We start from the raw sequence: 27,230 nt of genomic DNA on the forward strand, positions 1-27,230 counted from the left end.
CCCACTCCTCCCCTCCCCGACACCACTCGTCCCCATGTCCCAGGCCCCTGCCAATCTCGGGTCCCATCGGCCATATTGGATAACTACGAGCGGTGTGAAGAAGCAAGTAAAAGTGACGGAGATGCGACCAGTTTCAGAGCTGTTATACTTAGGACGATATTACGCTAAAGTTGGAAAGAGCTGGTGAGTAATTCTGCTTTTTCTGAATGTCCCTTCACCGTGAAATTACGTTGGGACGAGTTGCAGGACGTTTATAGTTGATATGCCAATATTTGTGGCTTTACCTCGGTGTAAGAACCTGACTGTACAACTCACAGTTGACGTAAAAGAAAGAAAACAAGAACGATAAAACAACAAAGGAAAGGAAAACAATAACCAATAACACAAAGAAAAACCTGTCAAGTTCTTACACCGAGGTAAACCCATATTTGTCAATGATGTGGTCAATCGATGAGTTCAGGACGTAACACATCGATAATTCCGATACTCGATCAAAATCAATTCAAATCGATATTAATCGATATGAATTAATCGATTAATATCGGAAATCGATAAAAATCGATTGCCAGATTATTTGTGATTCTCGATATTGATCGATTTCATTAATCAAGGTTCGATTAGTATCGATTTTGTTCGATAATATCGGAGACGGAAAGCTACTGGTTTTCATTCGCGTAAGTGTAAATGGGGAGATAAGATAGACTCCCAAGACGTTATAAGTTGTATTAAACCTGAGCTATACTTTGTTTGAACAATCGTTCATCTGCTTTATCTCCCGAACCTTTTTGGCGCTGTGAAACGGTGTAAGACGTGAACCTGCGTGAACATTGACTACTGCTAAACTGGTAAGCATGCTTATCGGTGCCCAAGCGAAGCAGTGATTTAACTTAAAATTTAACTTTAAAGGCCCATGTTCACCCAAGAGACATTGCGCGCCGAGCTGAATTTCGCACAGTCGCAAATTCAGAAAATTACTGGCGAGCGCTAAATAGCGAAAGTAATCCACATTCATCGAGCTCATTTCCTGGAATATCACTATTTTTCGTGTCACTAAGCTTTGTATAATATCCTCTCGCTTTATTTATGTGGATATTTTCAAGAACAGTCTTCGTGTGGAAAGGAAAATTGGAAAATCGTCGGTCGCTTCTAAGTAACATCTCGCCGTTGACAATGTAGTTGTACAGTTGTTATTCCGAAGGAATGTATTCGTCTCGCTTTTATTCTGAAACAAAGAAGCGGGAGGATTTGTTGTCTCCATGCATGCATCTGTTGTAACGATGTTCCTGATTTCTACGGATGTCTGACCTTAACACGTAAGTTTTTTAGCTCCATTCGATTTTATTCTCCCGATTCATGTAAACAGCGTTGCGAAGAGACGTAATAAACTGTATGGTTTTCTAGGTGGCGTTCCTTCGTTTTTTCTTATTGGCACAGGCAAATAAATTAAAATACTCATTTGCTTAGTAAGCTGCAGATTCATTCGTAGCATCGTTGCTTTATCATCAAAGGTAGAAATAATTTCATGATAGTAAGATAGACCGGATCGACGCGGCTCGCTATAATTTTGAAAGCGATATTAACTGAGCTAACGAGTTCAGCACTGTTAATTTCATTTCATGTCAGCTTTTATAATAATCGAAAGGACACTTTAAGATTACTGTCTAACTTATACAACAATAGAATGAAAATCTTCGGGCAAAATTATTTCATGTTGAGGGCTGCCGGCTTTAACTGTTCGACTGTTTCGCCACGTCGCTCAAAGGAATGAATGCAGAAAAACGAACCACACCTCGAATTTCGGTTGCCGAGAATTTTACACAAAGGAGTACAAAGAACTCGAGCGCTTTGGAGAGTACATATTTCTTATAGGTATAGAGATTAAAATAAATCGGAGCGACTGAAACGAAATCAACCAGTCCGATTTGCGTGGTCTGATTTATTTTGAATGCGCCAGGACTTTCATGCCAGCGGGAATATTCTGGTAAACCAATCAGATCGCAAGACTAAACAATAGAAGCGCTTTTAAACAATAACAAACGGCCGCAAAGCCGAATGGGTGAAACTGGGCCTTTAATTACAACAGATTGACTATCGATTTCATCACAAAACAACAGTAACTTCATATAAAACTGATAAAAACTTACTGAAACTTATCGTGGCAAAGAGAACGCGTTGAAAACGGTATTAAACCTTTTGAAAACAGAGTCTCTCACATTTTGACTGGCAACAGATGACGAGCAACGGCCAGTCGTTGTCAGCTGAAGTAAGATCTTGTTCAGAGTTATCTTGTTAGTGCAATAAGAGAATTATCATTAATTGCCTCTTTTTGACTTTGGTGTACAACCAGGCCGAAAGAACTTCCATCCATATATGAATGAATCCAGCAAGAACCCGCGCTAGGCAATACTGATACAGTGCAGCTCAGAAATAAGCGAACCAAAATATGCGCGTAAAATGCGTACAATACGCGTATGCGTATATACCCATACGCGTATTGACTTATACGCATACGCATATTGACTTATACGCACACGCGATCATTAGTATGTATGAGCTAGCCTATTGTTTCTTCTATTGTGAAAAGGTCATTGTTGATTTCAATGAAGATTTCAAATAAGCTATAAACTGGTGGTCAAGCTGCATGTCCGTCGATCGTCTCGTGTTTATATTGACTGTTTGTTGTTGACCGCTGTCGAGCATCATATCGAATGCATGAGAGTCAAGTATTGCCCAAATCTCCTCATTAAATAAAAAATGTTGCCAAAATGATAAGCCTCACGTTAAGAGGGAACCACTTGATATTTTTATTGTCTTTTCTAAAGCACTCGGTTTCTTGAGCTGCAATTCAGCTTACGCTTGCGGCGGCATAATTTTATAAACGCTCACTTGCCAAAAAATAACGCATAATGTTCGGCGCATAATGTTCACAAAATGTGATCGGCGCATCACAGAAAACTTTGAAGAAAAATCTTGTCTATGAATGGAGAGAATTTTATCATTTGAATCAGCGAATTCTGCCACAGAGAACTACCTGGAGTACACCTTTAAAAGCTCTACAGGTTTATTTTAGGCAGCGCTATAATATTTTTATCTGTTCGGTCATTCTAGGGAAACTTGAATCTTGTTTGGTCTTGCTCAGTCATGTTTATGTCATTCGCCGATTTTGTCGAAGCGCAGTTCTAAACAAGTTCTATTATAGTCCTGTCGTCATTCATATTATTCAAATTTCGTACTGCGGGTTGTCGCTTTTACTTTACCGTTTCTTTTGTTGTGCAAGACAATGCCACATAAAGCAAAGGTATGGCAATGAATAACAAAGGCGGGACATACGTGTATGACGCTATACGCATACGCGTATGACGTGATACGCATACGCGTATTACTTGCGTATGGTACGCGTATGCGATGTTCGCTTATTTCTGAGCTGCACTGTACATGGATGCTAACATCACTAAGCAAAGCGCTCGCTGGTACATTAGTATGTCTAAATAAACTCCAACGACTTGTAACAAAAACAGTAAGTGCCATAGCAAATTTAACAACGTTCCTTTCTGTCGTCGTAATAAAAAATCAAGAACAAGCAGCAGGGGCACCCAACGACAGTTTTCTCTCAAATCCTTTGAAGCGCTATTTTAGGCTACCTGGAGTACCTTTAAAAGCTCTTCAGGTTTATTTTAGGCAGCGCTATAATATTTTTATCTGTTCGGTCATTCTAGGGAAACTTGAATCTTTTCGAAATTACTGGGGCATTTTTGTCCATTTCCCGAAAACCTTAGGTCTTATTTCCTTTCCCAAATTCTTAGCTGACCTTTTTTCGGTACCGGAAACAACATTTTTATCAATCCGAAAACACTAGGCCTTAATTTTCCCATGTCACGAAAGTTCGTGGTGAAAATTACGTTTAGAAAATTGTAGGGGATTAAGGGCCTTCCGAACAGATAATTTACCAAAACGATCCGTTGGGTGCCCCTGAAGCAGGGTTTGGTGATAAATAAACAGCATTGGTCTTTACCGAGAATGATGGCCGACTACTGACGAAATGCGTTTGCTTAGGTTTGTTAGAGTTCAATGCTTGAGAGTTGCTGTTGTAAGGCATGAAGCGATGGTTAAAAAGATGCTAACAAGTCACAGACTGGAAGTCAGTGTTCATTTTTCATAAATACATTCTCGATGCCTAGGTTTAACTCTTAACACTATTGCTTCAATCAAATTGCCTTCCTGGGTAAATTATGAGCGTTGTTTCTCGCGGTACCCTCGGACAGTTTCTCAAAATCGATAGAAATCAATTTCTGATGCCCAAACGTCTGTGACTTTGCTTAATTGATTGATTATTATCGAGTAAAATCAAGTAATGTCCATTTATCAATTAGGTTTCCGATGTTCGATTTCGATCAATGTGTTACGTCCTGCTCAAATTAAATCCTTAATTAAGGTTAACCTGCGATCATACCCTCCCTTCTTACATCTCATTCCGAACAAGGAGGGCACAATACATTTACTGGTTGGATCATATGTTCAAAAGCCAATTTCTGGCTTTTTTTTTTTATTGGGCCAGGAACAATACTTACGATTGGCTGTTATATTCAGCGTGCAAAGAAAGTCGTGTCCGATAGCCCTGGGTTAGTGGATTTTGCGATTGCGCTAGTGGATTCTGACCATCACTTGCCCGACGGGCAAGTGAAGTTTTTTGGGAAATGAAATTAAAAAAATTACTTTAAGACATACTTTTTTAACTTCCAGGTAGATTTATGTGGGCCGAAAGCCGTTTTTCAAGCTGATCTCACAAAGGGAAATCTTTTGAAAAAAGTATCGCATTACATTTCATGCCTGACATATAAATGCGTGAAATTTTTCCTTTGTAGTCTTGTCCACGCAATTATCAAGCAAAAAAAATTGAAATATGACTTACTCTTGCTTGATAAGAATTATTTCAAAGGAAGCTAGTTGTCTGTGTTTATTATGCTTCATTATTCAATGAATGTACCAAAAAGGCTTTGATCCTGATACTGATACTCCGGTAAATTCAGTTTCGTTCATGGTAAATTCTACACGGTATTCACGGTATGTATCAAACAGTTGATGAAAATTTATCGATCACGTCCTATTGCTTTCCCATAAACTATCAGATGTAAATTGCAAAAATGAAACAATTGTGTTTCCTTTGAAACCTTTATCAAAGTTGACAAGATCTAAAGATGTTCATTTGGCCAGAAATTTACATAATTTTGTTTACGACGGCACTGATGTGTGACATGGCACTTTCTGCTTTCGCATGAAATCTGACAGCCGAACTTTTTTTTTCAGAAAGCTAATCTACTTGATGTAATACTTTTGTATGAGAAGCAAAAATATGATGAAAGATGTCAAGTTTTATGCAGAAAGTTATGATTAGCAGTGAACTTTTCAGTTGATAAAAGTGCTCCTTTCAGTTGAAGACATTTTCTGGCGGCAAAATGCACGATCAAGTTCTGACTGCACTGTTGTTGGCAGCTTTCCTCGTTGTTGTGTTAGTGTGTCTAGTGGGAATTTGTTTAGTTTCAATCTAGTTTTTCTCAGAAGATGTGCATAGATAATAATTCCAAATTGCAAGATGTACGTTAGTTACCACGTGTTGCACGTGCTGAGATTCATACATATTCATCACTTGTTTCTTCATGAGACTGTTTACTTTTAGTATCTGGTTCATGTAAGTTCTAATGATTACAAAATGTAATGAGACTTTGAACAGTTAGGAAATACAGCTTCTAGTTAATTAATATGTAGAAATTAGAGGTTAACTAGTCAGTTAGATGTGTTATAATTATTATGTTTAGGAAAAACAATTGCAAGTTTTTTGGAACTTCTTCCTGCTTGTTTCACCTTAATTCTTTACTCCATCATTCAATTACCAGTTGACATTTATTATGAAAGAAAGGCAAAGGCATTCACAACCAAAAATTACCCGGTAAGGCTTAATCATTGTGCCAACGTGTTAAGTTTCTTACCAGGCCAACTTTTACTGTTAATTAAAGGTTTCATTAAATTATGGTGGATTATCAGTTATTAATAAAGCAGCTAACTAATTAACTAGTCGTGTAATTTAAGAATTGGTTCATGCTTAGCGTGCGTATATCGAGTTATGGATGCATGCGGGAAGTTTGGAGAGCACGAGAGAAGGGTAAGAGTGGCTCGAGGCGTAGCCGAGAGCAACTCTAGCTTCTTGAGTGCTCTCCAAACTTTCCAAGTGCATCCATAACTCGATATACACACAGCTAAAAGCATGAACCATTTCTTTTATAACATAGTGAAAATAAAGTAAATGATTCCTGGAAAACAGGTTTTGTTCCCGATTAATTACAAAATTCTCTGTACAAAAAAAAAAGGCGAAAATGGTTTCTCATATTGTTTTAATCTTAATTACGTTTCGTTAGGCTTCAAGATCGATCTTATAAATATACATTTTTTATGGTGTTGTCTCTCTGTAAAAGTTTTTTAATAACACAGTGCGCGCATGCTTCCCCCATCTGACTTGCACACGTCATCGGATGGATGCACGGCCGTGCGTATGTTGAGAAATGTACTATGATGACGCCAATAGGAATTAGATTAGGATGCACGCGCGCTATGTTATAATAATAATTATCTAATTAAAATGGGTAGTGAATAAATTAATACTACTTTAGCTTCTTGTAATTTTTTTTTTTTTTTTCGGGCTAGTTAAAATGACTTTTGGGCTAGTACATGCTAGCCACAGCTTGCCCGAAGGGCAAGCTGCAAAGCTGACTTTCTTTGCACCCTGTATATTTCCACGAGACTTCCAGTCAGAAGGATACAAAACGGCAGAGACAAAGGGAGTTTATAGCAAGGACGAATTTTCTTTTACTTTAGCTGAAGCCACGACGAATTTCAAGCAAATAATTGTTTGAAGACAGCAGATAGAGTGTTAACAAAGCTTAATTTGTTTACGTCAAGATGTTTTGACTGTTCTTCCAACACATTCTGGGAAACAATTTAATCTACCAAATAATTCGAAAATTGTTGGAATGTTAACAAAATAAAGGTGACAGTACAAAAGTGTTCATTGTCCATGTTGTAAGCCCATTCAAATATAGTGCTGCCTGGAAGTATTGACCCATTTACCACGCCATTGCCGCGTGACCTTTTCACGACTTTCCGCAGTCTTTCCACAGCAGGCCACCTTTTTACCTAGGGAAATTTGCAGGCAAGACTTTTTGAGGACCATTCAATCAAAGCTTTGCAGCGTGTAGGTTTTCCCAAGACAAACAATTAGCAAACTTGGGTCCCAGACACTCGGCCTGTTGTGTTTGGGTTGTCGGGCCTCAATTAATCACCCATCATACATGTAAAAGTTTTATTTGTTCAATAAATGGACAGAAAGAAAGCAAAGAATATTTCGGTATGTTTTGTGTCACTCAGCGCCCAAAAAATTGAAATTCAAACACATTGTCACATAGATCTTCAAGAGAAATCAAGTAATCTTCTTTGGCATTTTGACCTGGCATGGCCAGCAGTTTGATGCAGCGCAATAGCATTCCAGAATTTTCTCTGTGGTTTTATTTTTCCAAGCATTTGAGAAATAGCAGAGGGCGGTCATTTGTCCTCTTCTCTTAACTTGAAATTGGAATAACTTGGACTTCCGTTATAAATCAGTAAAATCATGAAAAAACGATAAATATTATATCGATTTGACACACCAAATTAATTTATCGTTTTTCACAGAATTCCGTTATCAATCAGTAAAAATCACTTGATTAATACTGATTTTTATCAGTATTGACTACCTCGGGCATCAGTGAATGTCAACTTGGCTGTATCCATGGTGTTTTTTTCTTATGTTGTGATGGTTCATTTTGTAGGATTCCAACAGCAGGAGCATGGACGGCTGGAGCAGGAATTGCATTTTTGTTTGTTACTGACTGGAAGGTTGTGACCCAAAAAATTCCATTTATCAAGGACAAATATGACCACGAAACTCCTAAGTGAATGGTTTGTGATTTGTTAGTAAATTATAAGAGGAAATTTCTTGAATACTTGAATAGCCCAATTTTGATACATTAGAATTCAGCCTGAAACAATAAACATCACTGCAAGGCTCTGGGGAATAATTCCAGATAAACTCTACAATTTATTCCCTGGAGCCTCGAAGTTATGTTTTTGTTTCAGGCTGAATTTTAATATATCGAAATAATTATTGGCTATTTTATGTCACAAGGGAATCAGATATGGCTATGAACCCTTTAAAATTTTTCCTTTAAGTATTCCTGGCTGACAAACAATAACTTTACTTGCTTGGTTCAGGAAGAGAGCAGCCTGTATCAGAAAACAAACAATGCCTGATACAGACGGATCCATCTCCTGGTAGCAACCAGTTAAAACAAATTGCCAAAAACATAAAAACTGTTTTTATGTTTTTGGCAATTTGTAGTAGACTTTATTCTTTCAAGGTAGTTGAAAGCAAGAAAAAATATGTTAAAAATGTGACATTTTTCTAACTGCCTGTGAACAAATTATTCACTGCATCCAACCCAAATTTTCCCAATAATGGTGAAATGCTGTGCCACAAATGCAGAGAGCAAGAAAAGGCTTCCAGCTACTCAGGCTACAGCAGAAAAAATATTACACTTTATCCAGTTAAACAGCAGAAATGAATGGAAAGGTCTTTTCCCACTCTTAAAAACGATATCTGGTTGTTAACAACTCCATTTTCTATTAATATTGGACAATCAACCCAGAATAAGGGAAATTAAAAATCATGGTAGTTTAACATACAGGAATTGTTCAGATACTATCCTCACCAACCAAAGTTTATTTCACCTTCTTTCCATCTAGGACAACAACAAGAATAAACCAAGGGGACTGGATCAAGGATTGACATTAAAGATTGCAAAGTTCTGATTAATTGAGGGCATGTTTTCCCCGAAGAGACTTCTTGTTTTCTCATTAAGTGATGTAGTCATCTTTTGAAAGCGTTCAGTTTCAATAAAAACTCTTTTTAAACATTTGCTCAACTATAATTTTGATTTGGTTTGTCGTTTTTAATGTAAATAAGAAAAGTAGTTTTTGCTCTTAGATGTCATAAAGAGCTTTAAAAACTTTAGAGACGAAAGACTTTAGAGCTACTACAAGAAAGCCATGTTTTTGGGACTCTAAGTGAATCATCAATATACTATTTAGAGTTAAGTAAATAATCTAAGTTGCAAATGTTGGGCCCGGTTGTTCAAAGCCCGATTAACTTAATTCTGGATTAAAGTGAACTCTGACTAAACTTTAATTTCTAATAAATAAAGTTTCTTCCATAAGTTATGACTTAGCCCAAAATTATTTTTAAAACACATTTTTAACGGGAGAGATAAGAACCTCTGTTAATTTTTAATCGGGATTAGCGTTAATCGGCTTTCGAACAACCGGGCCTTGGTTTGGTTTGGTTTGTGTCCACAAAGTCTAAGGTTTTTGGTTTTGTACAAAAAAAAATTTAAAAAAATGTCCAGGCACTTGTTCTAGATAGATTCGATTGTATTAAACACCTTCTCTTAACAAAGGCTTGAAATCCAGCAGAGAACGTTGCCTTTTCTCATGAGCATACTCTTTGTTTCGCTTTCGAATTGTTGTTAACACACTTAAAGACCTACTTTGTATGCATAATCTTAGTCTGATGATGGTATACTACAGTTCCTACCGAAATGCAACTTGTTTCCAACTTAGTTCAAACTAGGTTTAGAGTTAATTCAACTTAGTTCAGACTAGGTGCCTGTTCCCGGTTCTCGGGCACGTGCACTAGTCTGAACAGAGCTTTTTGTCGGTGCCCGAGCAAACGTCTGGGCACGGGCACTACCTCCAAAGGTAGTACTCGGGTACCTTTTCTGGGCACGGGTACTGGTGTGAACAGCATTTTGTCAGTTCCCAGGTTTTTCCCTCATGCCTCCTTACGATACAGCAAACAAAATGGCAGACGCTAAATTGACGAAGGAGAACACGATTGCTTCTTGGGCACCAAGGAGTCTGAACAATGTCCTTTTTAGTACCCGGGCACAGAGCTCTGGCATGGGCACCTAGTCTTAGTTTCTGTCATTTTTTGTCTGAATTCTTTGACACAATGAACATACTCGGATTATCTTTCAATCCTACGCTAGTCAATGAAAGAATCAAAGTTACGTGAAAACCTATTAACATAATAAATGAAAACAGATATTTCAATGTGAAAACACGCAAATAGCAAATGCGACTAAACGGAGGAATGCGGAGGAAGAGACAGGACTCTGGGAACGAGGTTGCGAGTCCTTTCCCTCCCTTCCCTCCCCTAATGAGTCCTGAAAATCACATGACTTCCTTGAGCTCAATATGGCGGACGGTGGCAATGTTGTGAGGGTTGTCCTCTTTGTTGGAATTGTTTGTATATCTTCAATGGCATTTGCCAAAGAGAGAAAGGTAAGACACTCCAAAGGCCTCTTTATGTCTCATACTTTTCTGAAGTTTGTCATGGAAATTCAAACCCGTAGCTGCTCTTTAATTCTTGTGGAAAGAAATTACTTTCGTTTATAATTATATAGTAGTTGTCAACCTCTGATTCTTACCGAATAATGGTACGATACAAATATACCATTGCTTTGGTCCTGATGAAGGCTGTTCAATGCAGCCAAAATATAGGCTTTAAAGAAAACACTGGTTGTCTTCAATTGTGATCACTTTATTTTTACGCGAAGACTACCGTAATATATATACATTTATTGTTAAAAACCGGATCATTGTATGATGCAATTCGAGGGATTTGATTGGCTTAGCGGCCATGGTATATGAGCCATTATACCATGGCCGAGAAATGGCGACCATTAAATTGTCTTCTCGTTGTGCTTGCACAGCAACATCAGTAAGATCTAGCAATATTTCTTGATTGTTTTTAATAAAACAATTATTTGGCTAGATTGCAGAATACCCGGCCCACCAAATATCTTACTTGAAAAGCTGCTCCTGCAGTCCCGCAGTCCCGCAGTCCCGCAATCCCGCAGTCGTCGCGCTACACACGAATATACCTCGTTTTTTAATCCATGAACCGAAACAAGCATGCCGCACATGAATATAACTTGTTCTTTAATCCATGAACCAAAACAAGCTTAGATTTAAGTACCCATCGACTCTGGGACTGCGGGACTGCGGGACTATGGGAGCACTTGTTTTACTCACTTCATTTAAATATCCATCAACTCTGGGACCGCGGGACTGGGGGGAGCACTTGTTTTACTCACTTCATTTAAATATCATCGACTCTGGGACTGCGGGAGCACTCCTTTTTCAAGTAAGATATTTATTGGGCTGGGTATTCTGCAATCGCTCCAATTATTCCACTTGCGCTTGTTGGATATGAGATGATTATAGCCAACCCAGCGCTACGCGCCTCGTTAGCTGTCTGTCATCTCATATCCAACGCGCGCTCGTGGAATAATTGTTAAATATACGATCTGAGTTCTCTATAAAAATACGCGTGCGCCCATTGGTTAAAATCGATCACGTGATTTTCATTTACGTCACGACACCACATTCAAAAAGTGCAGTGTTGGCGATAACTCATGAAAATCGCGCGTTATTGCAAATGCCTTCGAGGTTTGCACAGGTTGGAGAAGAGGAAATCCCTCAAACCATCAGTGACTTGTGTACAGGGTATTTGTGAATTGTAATTTGCTTATTATTGAAATACACCTGTACTTATTTACGGATTTTTTATTTATTAAAATTGTCCTGTCATAATAATTGTTATCGTTTTATGTTTTCCCTTTAACGTGTATCGCGTGCAGTGAACTCAGATCGTATATTAAAAGGGTTAGAGACTGTTAGTTCGTGCTTTGTTTACAAATTCACGCACAACTCGAAATTTTCAATACTGCCCTCTGCCTAAGAAGGCCTGGTGCAGTATTGAAAATTTCTTGTTCATTGTACGGTCGGCGCGTGCGTGTATTTGTAAACAAAACACTCACAACAGTCTCTAACCCATAAATACATGTGCATATACATGTATAGTATTTTATAATCCACCAAATATTTTCGCTCGTGCGCGATTGGTCTAAACGCCTCACGTGACCGAATATAACCCAGCTAAAACTGGGGAATATTCGATGATATTCCCCAATTTTAAAAACTTAAAGGTGCGTCTTGTTTACAAATATTAAACTTAATGTCAAGATGGGGGAACAGTTTGTTTTTGTGACAGAAGGAGAGATAAACCTGCTGGCCGATGAAGCAGTATCAGAAAACAACACGCTCTAAACGTTTTTGACGGTAAACTGTTCTTCAACAAAATGTTCAAATACCCAAGCTCGTTGCTACATGTTGCGAAAAATATTTGAAGGATAATAACCATAATAGCCTCCATTTGGCTTTAAAAATATGCTCAGATATTTGTCCTTGGACATTATTTGCAGTCCTCAAAGCTCACAGTTTTCCTCGAGCTTCGCTCTCGGAAAACTGTTTGCTTCTCGGAACAGATGATGTCCGCGGACAAATATCTGAGCATATTCCGCGCCAAATGGAGGCTATTGTTTATATATATACACACCTAGTTGTTGTGAAAAAGGGCCCTAAGTTTATGAAAACATGAGGTTCATCCATCCCATATTTGACTGAGTTCTGCTTTCCCCAAGCTTATACTACTTATACTACTTATATATATTGCTGCCATGTTGGTGGACAAAACAAAAGAGAATTTGCTCATATCATTTGCTAGTCTCTTTCGCAGCCACTCTGGCTTGAGTCATGCAATGTTCCCCATCGCCACGTGGGGACAGGTAACGTTGCATGACTCTTGCCCAAGTGGCTGCAAAGGACATATAGATTACTTCATGGAAAGTGCGCGTGTATGGTTTTTACGCACGAGTTGTTGACGTATCAGAAATCGAACGAGTGAGGGCAGCGACAAGTGAGATTTCTGATACGCGCTGAACAGGTTTGGTAAACATGAACACATAGCTCTCAAGTGTTTTATTGTTATAATGAAAGTACACAAAATGGAAGTACATGAAAATATCACGTTATTTCAAAAATGAAAACAACAACAGGGAAATGGTTGGAAAAGGACAATAAATATTCATACGGTAATTTTCGGGTCTTAAACACGGAGCGAGCCTATAAGACCAGGCTGAACAGTTTAGACTGTCAATCAAAAATCCCAAACGTGCATATCTGATTGGTTGATTACCAAAGGTCTTATTTTAGCGCGTTCAAGTTCCCGCAACTTTGATTCGAAAGGACGTGACGAGTGGGCGGAAAAGCTGTGTTCGAATTATTTAGTTCAAAATCAATCCAACGAATATGGCTACAGGAGAAGAATTAGAAAGTTAAGTTATCCGTCTATTTTGAGATCGGAAATTCATTTATCGGCTGGTAAAAACTTATCCTTTCGAGATATTTCCGAAATGATGAAGATAAAGTTCATAAACAAACTCTGTCTCGAAATAGGTTGCTCTTCTGATACCGGCTTCCGAGATGGAATTGCTGCGATCCTTTGTGTCGTTCAGTGGGGGAGAGATAAGTAGGGACACAAAGTCGCAGAAGCGAAGGCTAGAAGAAACAACGGAGCGGGCAACGGACAGGGGTACCCAACGGATCGTTTCGGTAAATTATCTGTTCAGAAGGCCCTTAATCCCCTACAGTTTTCTAAAGGGAAATTTTCACCTCGAACGTTTCGTGATATAGGAGTTTTCGGATTGATAAAAATTAGGTTTCGGGTACCGAAGAAAGGTCAGCTAAGATTTTCAGAAAGGAAATAAGACCTAAGGTTTTTGGGAAATGGACAAAGATGCCCTAGTAATTTCGAAAATACTCAAGTTCCCCTAGAATGACCGAACAGATAAAATTATTTTAGCGTGGCCTGAAATGAACCTACAGAGCTTTAAAGGCACTCCAGATAGCCTAAAATTGCGTTTTTAAGTATCTGAGAGAAAACTGTCGTTGGGTGCCCCTGAAGGAGGAAAGTGAAGTGTCTCAAGCGACGAGCGATCGCATGCAAGACGACGGAGCCGGTAATCTTTTTGAAGTCAGCCTCTCTATTGCTTACTGTATAAACTTAGAATGTATTTGTTACTGGCTAATTTTAATACTGATGTGAGAACCATTGCCATTTCATCCATAACATACATGAGAGCAACATCAGGTCGTGTTATGTTTATATCTTTGGTGATTTTTCGAATTACTGTCAGTAGCAAAATTATGCAAATATGCATGATCACGTATGAAATGTGTTTCGATGTTTTTATTTTTGACTTGTGCATAGAAGTTTAGAATTTATTACTGCCACTTCCAGCGGATTAGTAGAGTTAGTTTTCACGTACGTGATTGATAGATACACAAGCGGTAATGAACTTGAACCCAATATGACGACTCGAGCGGATATACATATGTAGTTAGCGTTTAGCTTATTTTTATTGATAAATCGATTCCCTCTTCGATTTTACAAACGATAGTTCTTCTCTCTTTTTTCCTCTACCGCTGCGTTTTTGCTCGAGTGTTTTTGTTTTCTAGGTCGGCCAGTGTGCTCAGGATGACTAAATGGCTTTTTTTGTCGGTCCATTAGTGGACATGACTTATTATTACTTATTATACTGTGTAGGGAATAGCTGTAAACAGTGCAAAATGATTTAGCAATAACAACAAAGAGGTTGAGTAAGAGACATAGTAGCCATAAAAGTATGGCTTAAAATCTGGGCCATGTGGGGTACTGCAGTTGGCCAGCATTTAGCAAAACATAGTGGAGCATCCCAAAAGTTACCTAGTGTTATTGCTGAAGTTGTTGTTCTGCTACAGGGATTTAAGTGTTTTTTTTTTTAATTTTCATTACTCTTTTCAGATTACCATTGAGGAAAAACATTGTCCAAATGCAGTGCAAAAGTGCAAGGATAAATACCACAGCATTGTTCATGTTGTTGCAGAGAGTATTGATGGAAGAAGTGCCATTCATTATCTTTGGTCAGTTGTTTATTCCCCAACCATCATTGTGGCCTATTTTGAGAAGCCAGGTGTTAATGTGTCAATCAACTGGGAAAACGTTGCAAGTGGGAAGCCAATACAAGGAGGAATAACTTTTACTGAGAGAAGTGAATACATAACTGCTCTTGTTATTCCAGCCTTCTATGAATTTCAGGATCCAAAGGATGAACTATATTATACTAAAGAGGACGTCACCAATATTGTGAAGCATCCATTTTACAACCTGGCTGACTGGGAAAAACCACAAATTGACTACAAAAACAACATAACTACTTTTAATGCAAGTATGTTAGGAGGAATTGTCATTTTCCAGGTGAGAGAAATCCATTTTGTAATTCTATAGTCATTAGGAAGGAATTGTAAAGGTGTCAGACTTAGTGAGGGTGCTGCCTCCTTTTCCTACTATCTGAACATTAGATGTGTATCTTGGGATGGACCAAGAAACTAACTAAAGGTTTCTTTAACGGTTGGTGCGTACTATAACAAAGGAATTTTTGCATGGTTTTGACTATGGGAAAGCAGTTTTTAGCAAGGGCTATTGGAATCCAAAAATTAGGGGTAACCATGCATTTTTCAGAAATTTTGAAAAAAAAAAAAGGGTTCAAATAAAACAATATTGTTGTGTATTTTAAAGCTTTTTATAATTTTTTTTTCACCAAAAAATACAAGGTTACCCCCATTTTCTTTTTGGATAATTATTTCCAATAGTCGTTGCAAAGATCTGTTTTGCTGCATAGCAATAAACAGCGCAAAAATACATAGAAAAATTAATACCCATGGTTGATCCTAACCCCCAAAATATAAGGAATACTTGTTGTGCTGTGCAGCACTAAGGATAGCTTTCCATGCTTGTAGGTGATCAACTTGTTAATATATTCCTAAGACGGTCAGTATAAAATGCAGACTGCAGACTGCAGATTGCAGACTGCAGACTGGGTATAAAATGCAGACTAGGTATAAAATGCAGACTGCAGACTGCAGACTGGGTATAAAATGCAGACTGATATCAAAACCATCTCTTCGTCAAACACAGGATACATTTTCAATTTTCAACTTACCCTAGTGTCACGCAATCACGTTTCCTGGATCATCTCCCACGAAATTGACCTTATTTTTGACCCATTTCTCAGCAGTTTGTTTTCTTTATCTCGATTTGGTAGCTTTCATTTCCTGAGGCCCTTTCTTCACAAAGAAGACTCGAGCTTAATCGCTTTGCATTAGTTCGTAAACAATTACGCCCATGACGGTTTTCATAATTGACGTGATTTCCGAGGGGGCAAGCAATTTGACATTGCCAGATTTTAACTAGTTTCTTTGAATATTAACGAGGTTTGTCAAAGACAAATTGTATACCTTCAGTATTCTAGCAATACATGAACGCATATTTTATTCAAAAAGCATTATTTTACTGCCACCCTGACTGCCACTTACCGATGTCGCCAATGTCATGTTGATGCAAAGTGGCGAAAAGGTCAATCATGTGCAAAGTAAAGGTCATGTGTCCACGTTATTGCTTACGTCATGCTTTGGGGTTGTTTATTTCAAGGTTGACGCTTTTCGAAAACAATGTATTAAATAATGTCAATTTTATGGGAAATGATCTCGAAAGATGATTGTATATATATGACACTAGCGTAAGTTAAGTTAAAAAATTCAAAATGTATCCTGTATTTGACGAAGAGGCGGTTTTGGTCTCAGTCTGCATTTTATACCTAGTCTTTTATACCCAGTCTGCAGTCTGCAGTCTGCATTTTATACTGACCGATTCCCAAGAGCATTGTTAATTTTCAGTCCACCATAAAATTAATTGGTCTTTTAGAACTTTGAAATAGGGACAGTAAAACTGTTTGAAACACAGTTTTAAAATCATGAATAGAGAGACAAATAATAATATTATACTATTGTAGGTCTCTTTCTGTTTGCTTTGGTTGTAGATAATAATATGTATTTTTTCCTTTTGTCAACAACAAGTATTTCTAAATGTACTACTAAAACCAGGACAGTAAATCATCTCTTCCTTTGTTTCTCTTTTTTGTAGTGCAATGCTTCTTTTAATGATGGACGAGAGTCATTGTTACCAAAGCAACAGTTCTCCAGCAACTCAACCGTCTTTACTCTTACATTTGAAGGCTTGAAGAGGTTCAACAAGACAGGAAACACTCGTTTTATTTTTGAACTGTATTCCTTAACAGCAGATCAGACACAAAGTACAACTTGTCTTAAAGCTGAGAGTTCTTTTGATGATGAATACACTCCAGCAGTTTTTAAAACCATTGTGGTGAACAGCACTGGCGTGAGTGGCATGTCATACAGTGCATGGAAACCTGTTGCATATGTTAACAAGATGAGAAGTTTGGATTATCAAGTTCCTTCTTATCAGTATTATGGCAATAAACATTATTTTATTGATAAAAAATGCCGAGCTCTTTCCCCTTCTTCTTTTCAGCAATGTAATTTTAGCGTAGCATACAATTTGGGTGCAGTATCTTTCCTCTCTTATCGCATGAATGTTTCCTTTGGACAACAAAAGGATGGATGGTATGACGGTAGTGATGGATCACATTATCTCAGTTGGTAAGCTATTTTTGTGTTCTGATATAAATTTAAACAGTTTTACGTTAAAAACACATCTTGGTCTAAATGAAGTAAAACAAAATATGAGCAACATTTTATTGTTATCATGGTTTCAGATGTCTTTGTGGTAAGAAATCACACTTGAATTTATTTGCCATGGACACACTGTCAGAGACTGTGATGGTAATCACCCAGGCTGAGAAGGGTTCAGTCTTTATTCAGATAGCTATATGAAGATATATGTGATTTAAAAACCTATGTTACAACATACAAGTAGCAAGTGACAAACTCGCCTCAGATTCAATGAAAACAAATAGCATAATTATAAAATAAATATGAAACAGAAATATAAAGGAAAACAGTCATTTTAATTCAAAAATTGATCAAAAAATTAATAAAAGTAAAAGTAAACTTACAATGCAAATTACTTTAAAAGTAAGAACTGGAATTAAAATCAAATGCCTCTTAAAACGGTAAAATAGAATCCACTTGATAAAACTCCGAGCGTGATTGTTGTCACACACAGTTTCATGGTCTTCACATTCTGAACTTGTCCTTGGCAAGTTTGGTGTGAATTTGGCCATTTTGGTGTAAAAATCTGTCATCGGGGCACATTGCCTAATGCAATCCTAACTTTCTGGTTCGCAAAAACTTTGAAAATCAGCCAAAACATCAAAGATGCCATAGTGCTTGGATGGGGCAGGCAGATTTCAGAAAACGTCAGCTTAACAACAGCTATCACAGCAGTAACTGTCATCCCTTGTCAGTGAATAGCAATTTAACAGAACGTTTGCAATAAAATTTAAAACGCACTGAGTTAGGAGCCAGTGGGATAGATTCTACTATAAACTTTACTGGTTAATTTAACACTGTCTCGTACTTTAATTTTCATCTTTCTTGTTATTCATCACTACGGTTTTCTTTTCATTATTTATAGAAGTATTTCACTGTATCGCTTTCAGTTAGTTTTATACAATGATTTCACAGATTTGTTTCCATACCACGTCATTTGTATTTGCCATTTTTGTTGTATTCCGTAAGTATTATGTAATATTTTCACAGATTTGTATCTGTTTCATGTTATTCATAAATAAGTATTATTTCTACTATAATTTCATTCATAATTACAACTGTAACACTTCCTTGGTATGTTTTATATATAGTCAAAACATTTGTAAACATTGTTGAAGTGACAATGGATACCAAAGTATCTGAAGCAGGTGTTCCAAACTTAAATGTTGTGTCATTGTTTTGAAATGTCTCATATCTTTTCTGCTGCTACGAAAATTCGGTAACTTGTATGCAAATTATCTCAAGAATGTCTCTGAAAAACGTGACCCGGGGATATTTTTAATTTATTTAATAATTAATTAGCTCATCATGATTTCAATACCTTTATTTCTAACCTCCTAGGTCTGCAGTGGTAGGCTATGGAACTCCGGTACCTGAGAAACTTTCTACAGTTGTGCTGATCATTATAATTGTGGGATTTGGTATGCCAATGCTTCTTATTGTTATCTCTGTTGTTTATGTCATTGCCAAAAAATTAAAAGCAAAAAAGGCAACATCATCATATGGTATGATAAACTGACACCTGCACGTATGAAGGGAATGCAGAATTCATGCCAAGTATTTGGTAGCTGGATTAACATGACTGGTTTAATACGTTATTTTTTGTATCTTAGTTTGAGATAATGTACGTAAGTTATAGTTAAAGATAAGTTGGATTGAGCTGGTCTAAAGAAAGTGGCATTTCTAACTAGCCGTTGATGAATAGTTCATGCTGTAGATTGTTTTGATATGCAGTTTCACTTAATGTGCAGTTCCAGGAATATCCATACCCCTCCCTCCCCCCCTCCGCCCCATCACATGGAAAGTGATTGGAAGTTCTGAAGGGAGTTGGTGTCAAAAGCCAAAATTTTGAAGGAGGTTTAGAGCTTCCTCACTGTCGTTTCTGGAGACATGAAGGTTCAAACAAAAACCTTCTTTGGGGGTATGGCTATTTTTGTGAAGCAACACTATTTTGTTTGGCTAGGATTTAAAGAAAATGTGTATGCCTCTGTCATATGTATAAATCTGTGTTTTCAACAGATTGAATGGTTTTGTACGACCAGCCTAAAGTTGTGGCTGATTTCCATGCAGATTTTTGTCTATAGAATGGATATTCTAGAAAGCCTGTTTTCGCACTGGTTTTAACAAGCTAGTGCAGGCGTTCATTAGTAACAAAAAATGGAAACATCTCAAAAAAAGTTTGAATTTCATTTTTTTATTGTAGTGATAGATTTATTACCAGTAATACTACCGATAATGTTACAGAAATTAATAATAAAATGTAGCAAATAACAAACACATTTTATAGACCTGGTCTTTGATTGTTCATGTATTCGCTCCATTTCAGTTGGTGGATATTGAATTTGTTGTTAAATTCGAATAGATAACAGCCGTTGAACCCTACAGAACTTGGCTGTGTTGACGAAAAATGTTTATGGTTCTGCATGCATTTCCACCTTTCACAGCAACACTTCGCTTTCCAATGGAAACTTCTGGTTATAAAATGCCTTAAAATACAAAACAATTTTATGGAATTTTTCCTATATTGAAGCCAATTTCCTTTCTGGTTTCCAGTAACCTTTGCTAAAATCTGCATTAGTGGGCACTGATTTTAAGAAAAACGCGCACAGTTTCTCGGACCACACGGCAAGGACCGCGGAGGGGGAGGGGCTGGGGGACTTTAGCTTCCCCTCCCACTTTGTGGATGATTAAAAAAATCTTCATTTTACCTTACCCTATCCATCACTTACAGAAACAGCTTTCCTCGTTGTTAAATATGTTAGGGTTTTCTCCAACAAACCCGACAATTTCAGACAGTTTGTCGTTAGTTTTGCTGCTGAACGGTCGACTAGATTATGGAGTTTCAGCTGTTGTTCTATTTTCATTCGTTCTTGGACTGGTGTTTCACGAAGATAAAGTTAAATCACTGAATAAGTTCGAAGGAGTTTTTGCACAAAGGCATTTATTTATGAAAGCTACTTACCGTCGTTACACGTAAATATTTGAAACGGAGAATTATGTACAGATACGGTCATTCTGGTTCATTCAATCCCGCTGTCACAACGAACAAAGAAACACATATGATTTACGGAAACATGAAGAACGGAACTGGGTCTTCACAAGCTGCTGGCTTTCACAAGAAACAAGACGAAAATTTCTGCCTCCTCAGCCTGTTGTGTTGGTCAAATGTAAGGGCCAGACTGAAGCATTGACTTCCTTACTTCAAAAGAAAAGAAAATATACTTTAGTTGATACGATTAAAAATTTACGTTAGTGGTGTTGACAGTTTTTGATGCATTTCTAGCCATTTCAGAAGAATTGAGTTCTTCAAACTTTTTTCCGGGGAAGCATGCCTCCGAGCCCCCCTAGTTGTCTCACACTCACGCGTTTGCTTTAGCAGGCCAAAGGGACAGTTACTTTCGGATGGTTAAGAAAAGTTTGTGATTCATTAAAGGGCCATCCCGTTTATACATGTTATTAACTCCCACATGAACAAAGCAAACAGTAACAAAAAAGGTCCATCATCATGTAATCGTACTGTATAGCGAAAATAATGTTCGTATTATCCTGCAACTAACTACTGTATCATTTGACTCTGCTGACACAGGCAACTTTTAAATAATAGTCCAGCAAGATCCAATAAAGTTTGAAATAAAATCACAAATGATGCTGCATGTTGTTTAGTCCTGCACTCAGGCTGTTCTGGGGTCCATCGAGATTGCCGCGCTTGAGAGCAGAGAGTTCTGTTTCACTGACTTCTTTTTATCTGGAAGGCTGTTCTACGTTATCTAGTACTACATCCCCGGAGACCCAGAAACTTAGCCGCTTCGACTTCCTTTTGACCCAACTATCTGCCCCTGGGTCACCGAGGATGCGTTATCTAATGCAATACTGACATAATTTGAACGGTAATTACGAGCGATGGCACGAGCCTATTGGTGATTCGATATTTTGATAATTAATCAAAACAAAAAAAATAAACGAGTTACTAGGTAAATAAAAATTGGGTAATTGTACTTATTCCAAAGTATTTTTACACGGTTTATGAATATGCGGGAAAAAAGATCTTAGCAAGTGTTATTGATATCCGAAAGGAAAATTGGGGGTAGCCACGCATTTTTCAAAGAAAATAAATCAACAATATTTGTAAAAAGCGCAAAAATACGTGACAACGTATGGCATTTTTCTCCAATTTTTCACTTATCTCTGAAAAATGCGTGGTTACCCCTAATTTTCTTTTCGGATTTCAATAGCAATTGCTAAGATCTTCTTTTCCCACATATTAATAAACCACGCAAAAAAAAAAAAAAAACTTTGAATTAGTAGCACTGTCCTTAAGAAATCAGTCTCTTGGACCATCCTGAGATGCGCAGAACGTATGTACAGTAGCAAAAGTAGGCACCGTCTTGTTAAAACAAGAGATTTCTAAACGTCTGTCAGTTATGATTTCCATTAAATAATATATTATTTTATGTACCGGTCAAATCGAAGATTCAATATCCCCCCGGGCACTCCCCCGCCGGGCATTTGAATTTTGGGCTATTAGTTATTCAAACTCACCCCTCCCGGTCCCCGAGCCAAAAGGCCGTTCAAATGCCCCATCATAGGTCAATTTCGGGTGACCAAATGACCCCACCACCATGAATTTAATAAGTGACCATATCACTCTTTACAACGTGGTTTCTAATGCTCTTAAACCCGCGTCAGCAGTCAGGTGTAAATATACAACACAGTGTTTATTCTGTATTACGGTAGTTAAACCGCTTAATATAAAGAGAACCGATGAAGCTTAAAATCATAAAAAGTTGACGAATTTTGATCACGAATTCACCGTAGACGGCATTTTTGCATTAAACACAAACATAAGAATTTAAAAAAACATGAGCGTTTTGTCGATTTGGATCACCATATCTCTTTTATATCTGTCTTCCATGTGTTCCCATGACGAATGGTTTTTTGCTGACTGTTACTTTTTTGTTCCTTTGTTCTTGGCTCTTGTTTGCCTTGCCTTCTCAAATGCCTTTGCATGCGTTACATGATCTTGTTTCCTTTGAAGATAGCTAAACCAAATGTCCACTTCCTTTACGGAGAGACACCACTTTTTGCCAAAGCGATCGCACCATTTTCTCCAATCCCGCCTTTAATCATGCTTGGTTTTGCAGGGACACGTAATGAATTTTTAGGTGATTTTTAGGTATATTTGGAAGGAAATAATTTTTCTTGAAGGATTGGTAAAGTGAAGAGAAATAAGAAATGTTGAAGATTTAGTGAATTTTTAAAATTAGAATTTGTAGTTAATAATTAATAGACGGATACCAAGTTAGTCCACTAGCAACCTGGGGTGCTCTTGCGTGGTTATTGACTGTCTGTTAGTGTTCCAAAAAATCATTTTCCTTCTTCTATCCATTCTTAAAACCTCTTCAAATTTCACTCAAATTCAGGTAGAGCCCCACCTTAAAGGGGGACAAGAACATAGCTTTCTTAACATTTAAATCGAATTAACAGTGGCAGATACATCCATCTGAAGTAGATACAAGTTAAAACGCGCCTTTTAACATGTTAATATAACAATAAAAAAAATAATAATAATTTGAGCAAAATGCTCCTCCGTCTCTGCTCCCCCCTACCCCCTTCACTGTGGGGTAGAGTTACTGGGCGCAGAGTCTCTGCAGAGTCCCACCCTCACCGGTCCACCCGCCGAGGGAGCTCCGAAAACCTGATGATGCTGAAAACATTATGTATAGGACGCGACAGCGTCTTTCCCTCCCATGTGGGACACATTTTCTTAGACGTGCACGAGGCACGGCCTCGTTTTGGTGCGAAGCTTGTTTTCGTCCTATAGCGTCATAAAATCACTCTTTTCGTTCACAACTCTGACAGAAGTCTTGAACGCGTGGATTTCTTGACATCTTTTGGGTTGATGTTGATTACATCAAGGATTTTCCATTCACAACACAAATCAATGATTTGGGGTGTTTTATGAATTTTTGGGTGATTTTTAGGTATATTTGGAAGGAAATAATTTTTCTTGAAGGATTGGTAAAGTTAAGAGAAATAAGAAATGTTGAAGATTTAGTGAATTTTTAAAATTAGAATTTGTAGTTAATGATTAATAGACGGATACCAAGTTAGTCCACTAGCAACCTAGGGTGCTCTTGCGTGGTTATCGACTGTCTGTAGTGTTCCAAAAATCATTTTCTTTCTTCTATCCATTCTTAAAACCTCTTCAAATTTCACTCAAATTCAGGTGGAGCCCCACCTTAAGGACGGTGCCTACTATTGTTACTGCGCATACGTTCTGCGCATCTCGAGATACTCGGGTTTCCTATGGGTGGTGCCTACTAATACAGGGACAATTTTGCGCGGTTTAAAACTATACGGAGAAAGCAGAACTTAGCAAGTGCTTTTGGTATCTCAAAGGAAAATTGGGGGTAACCATGCATTTTTCAGAGATAATTAAGCTTCAATTTAGGAAAAAAATCCCATACATTACTTTATATTTTGGCACTTTTTATAAATATTGTTGCTTAATTACATCCATTTTGAAATCAGTGGTGATCCTTGGAATCTGATTGGTCCAAAATGGTGCAATTTATTCCCAAATTGCACCATTTTTTGCTCTAAATTGCATCCTTTCTTTTGCCCATCAAAGTGGAAATGAAGTAACACAAATAGAATATTAATATTGACAATGATACTCTGTGATTTCAAAATGGATGTAATTAAGTGGTAATTGAACTTCGTGTCGTGCAATTTTGGTCTGAAATCATACTTGTGATTTCAAATCAAACTCGCGCTGCGCGCTCGTTTGATTTTGAAATCACGCGTATGATTTCAAACCAAATTGCACTCCACTCAGTTCAATTACCAATATTAATTATCTCTGAAAAATGCGTGGTTACCCCCAATTTTCTTTTTGGATTCCAATAGGCCTTACTAAGATCTGCTTTTCCCACATAGTCATAAACTGCACAAAAATACTTCTTTATTATAAGGCACCGTCCTTAATTGAATCCACCCCTGAAGGTACACAATCTCGTTGCCAGAGCCCTCGTTACCCTTGTCCAGCGGAGCGGGAACGCTCCGCTGGACAAGGATAACGAGGGCTCTGGCAACGAGATTGGAAGGACCTTAACGCTAGCTTGGGATGCCTGTGTGGTTGTTTTTCTGAGGGTTTTGGACCTGTGGTTGTTTGCTTGGTGGGGCTGTGATCCAATATGGAGGACAACATTGGATGTGTGTTGGTGGTCAGCTGTAGCTCGTTACTCTCCTCTAAAGACATTATCACCGGTAAGAATTGTTATTTTAAGATGAGCATTAAACCGTTTCTCGTCCCAGATTGGGCTCTGAAATCGAGAACTCGACGCAAGATGGCAAATAACCGTCACACGAAAGACATTATTAGGTAAATAATGGTATGCATATCAGCTTAGTGGAAATAGAACTGTATCAATTAACTGAGGTAATCTAGCCGAATTATATAGCAAACAGATTATAAAGTTTATCCCTATTGCCTTCTTTCCAAACTGGTTTAGAAATGTTCAAGACTGGAACGCCTGAGCCGACGCAGATGTCAGACAGTTTACATTCATACTTGTGGAGAATAGAAAACAAGTATTACACAGCAGATGTTCATCTCTGTAGCTGTTCTTTGAGTTCTCTTCCTCCTAAGTATGAATTTGCTGCGAATGTCAACTTCCAAAGTATCATTATTGTGTTTGATCCAAAAGAGGTAAGTTTGCTCAACAGTATTTTTTGTTATCATATCCCAGTTAAATAATTATTTTTCTAAAAGGTTTTCAAGAATCATTTGAAATCTGCTAGGATCTTAAGAGGGACCCTTTAGGATCTATATTTCTAATAATAATAATAATAACAACAACAACAACAACAACGACAATAATAATAATAATAATAATAATAATAATGATGATGATGATAATATTTATAATAATAATAATGATGATGAAAGCTAAACAGCATACAAAAGCTTACATTACCCGAAACTGGGAAGAGAAACCAATAGGCCTTATCACGGTTTTCGACGCCATTTTGATGAGTAGGCAAACAGGCTCAAAATAACAGTGTTTGTAAGGAAATCCTATGTCAAATAATTTTCGTAAAACATCGCTTCTGAAACATTCATGACTTGGAAACTTTTGGCACTAGGAAAAGGATTTCAAGAAAAAATTTGGAAGGATGTAGCTCTGCCAGAAAGCGTCCAGTCGTGTTTTGAAATTTCCATACATTTCCCTGTATGTTTTTTTCCCCGCAAACTATTTTTAGAGCAGTTCACGGTTGGTTCGATATATAGACAAATGTATGGAAAGTTCAAAACACGACGGGACGCTTTCTGGCACAGCTACATCCCTCCAATTTTGTTTCTTAATATCCTTTTCCCAATGCCAAAAGTTTCCAATTCATGAATTTTTCAGAAGCGATGTTTTATGAAAATTATTTGACATCGGATTTCCATACAAACACTGTTATTTCACGCTTGTTTGCCTACTCGTCCAAATGGCGTCGAAAACCCGTGATAAGGCCTATTGGTTTCTCTTCCCAGTTTCGGGTAATGTAAGCTTTTGTATGCTGTTTAGCTTTCATCATCATTATTATTATTATAAATATTATCATTATTATTATTATTATTATTATTATTATTATTGTTGTTGTTGTTGTTGTTATTATTATTTTTAGAAATATAGATCCTAAAGGGTCCCTCTCAAGATCCTAGCAGATTTCAAATGATTCTTGAAAACCCTTTAGAATAATAATTATTTAACTGGGATATGACAACAAAAAATACTGTTGAGACAAATCTCAAAACAAGAATTTGTCTGGAAATATTGCATTAATGTAGCTCAAACTTGGCACCAGTAAATTGTAACTTGAAAAGACATAATAAAAGTAACATGACAATAGTATTGTTTCCAGATCTCTCCCATAGCAATGTGGTAATGGCAAATTTCCCCATTTTTGGGCTTGAGAAATGTCACCCATTCCTTAATCGGTGTTGTGGAGACCAAGCACAATATAGACATTGAAAATTTGAAAAACATCGCGAGTGAGATGTAGTAAATGAGGTCAATCATAGCAATCTTTTGTGCATGGGTATTATTAAAATGAAAATTTGTGGAACGCATCTACTCATTGGAACATAATTATAGCAAAACAATGGATACCAAAAGAAAGGAAGACAGAAGTTGCACGACCATCTGTGTTGTAAATTTATAAAGTTTTGTTTGTTTGTTAATTATTTTGTACACTAACATGAATTAAACATCGCCCCCCGGTGCACTATCAAAGAAGTGATGTTTTGGAACGGATTGGATGGAAAACAAAAGTTCTCAATAAGAATGGGTGTTGTAATAAAAAATTCTATGCTATTATGTAATAAAAGGTGAGGAAAATGAATAATCACAGTTTTCAGGGGCCCATTTCTCAAAAGTCCCGGTAACTTACTGGGCCCGATAACTATATTTTGAAATGTTTTTTCGCCGATTACACAGTGATTACAGACGTGGTTCTTGGCCAATGTTTTCATGGAATTATAAGATTTAAAATTTTATTATTGAAAGCTAACAAAAATTGACTTCTGTTTAAAAACATTATCACCAAAGACACTTACCAGGCAC

General features: G+C 37.4%; 3 protein-coding genes across 3 annotated transcripts in view; all 3 read left to right on the plus strand.

Annotated features, from left to right (window-relative positions):
- Positions 1-12: 12 nt before the first annotated feature.
- Positions 13-9,002, plus strand: LOC146477082 (cytochrome b-c1 complex subunit 10-like). Its single transcript, XM_085114147.1, has 3 exons — positions 13-183; positions 7,857-7,986; positions 8,830-9,002. The coding sequence occupies exons 1-2, from the start codon at positions 35-37 to the stop codon at positions 7,981-7,983; spliced, it is 276 nt and encodes a 91-aa protein (XP_084970273.1). The 5' UTR covers positions 13-34; the 3' UTR covers positions 7,984-7,986; positions 8,830-9,002.
- Positions 9,003-10,026: 1,024 nt separating this feature from the next.
- Positions 10,027-19,895, plus strand: LOC146477083 (glycosylated lysosomal membrane protein A-like). The gene is made up of 4 exons (XM_085114108.1): positions 10,027-10,425; positions 14,831-15,283; positions 17,009-17,544; positions 18,958-19,895. Exons 1-4 carry the CDS (start codon positions 10,339-10,341, stop codon positions 19,133-19,135), a joined length of 1,254 nt encoding a protein of 417 aa, XP_084970234.1. The 5' UTR covers positions 10,027-10,338; the 3' UTR covers positions 19,136-19,895.
- A 4,836-nt stretch (positions 19,896-24,731) lies between these two features.
- LOC146477084 (alpha- and gamma-adaptin-binding protein p34-like) overlaps positions 24,732-27,230 on the plus strand; it is a 36,080-nt gene continuing 33,581 nt past the window's right edge. Inside the window, exons 1-2 of the mRNA XM_085114123.1 lie at positions 24,732-24,885; positions 25,131-25,327. Of these exons, the coding sequence (XP_084970249.1) occupies positions 24,813-24,885; positions 25,131-25,327 (270 nt within the window). The 5' untranslated portion in view covers positions 24,732-24,812. The remainder of the gene's footprint in view (positions 24,886-25,130; positions 25,328-27,230) is intronic.

Source organism: Pavona decussata, unplaced genomic scaffold, assembly GCF_977016875.1.
Source record: "Pavona decussata unplaced genomic scaffold, jaPavDecu1.1 SCAFFOLD_72, whole genome shotgun sequence".
NCBI classification, from domain to species: Eukaryota; Metazoa; Cnidaria; class Anthozoa; order Scleractinia; family Agariciidae; genus Pavona; species Pavona decussata.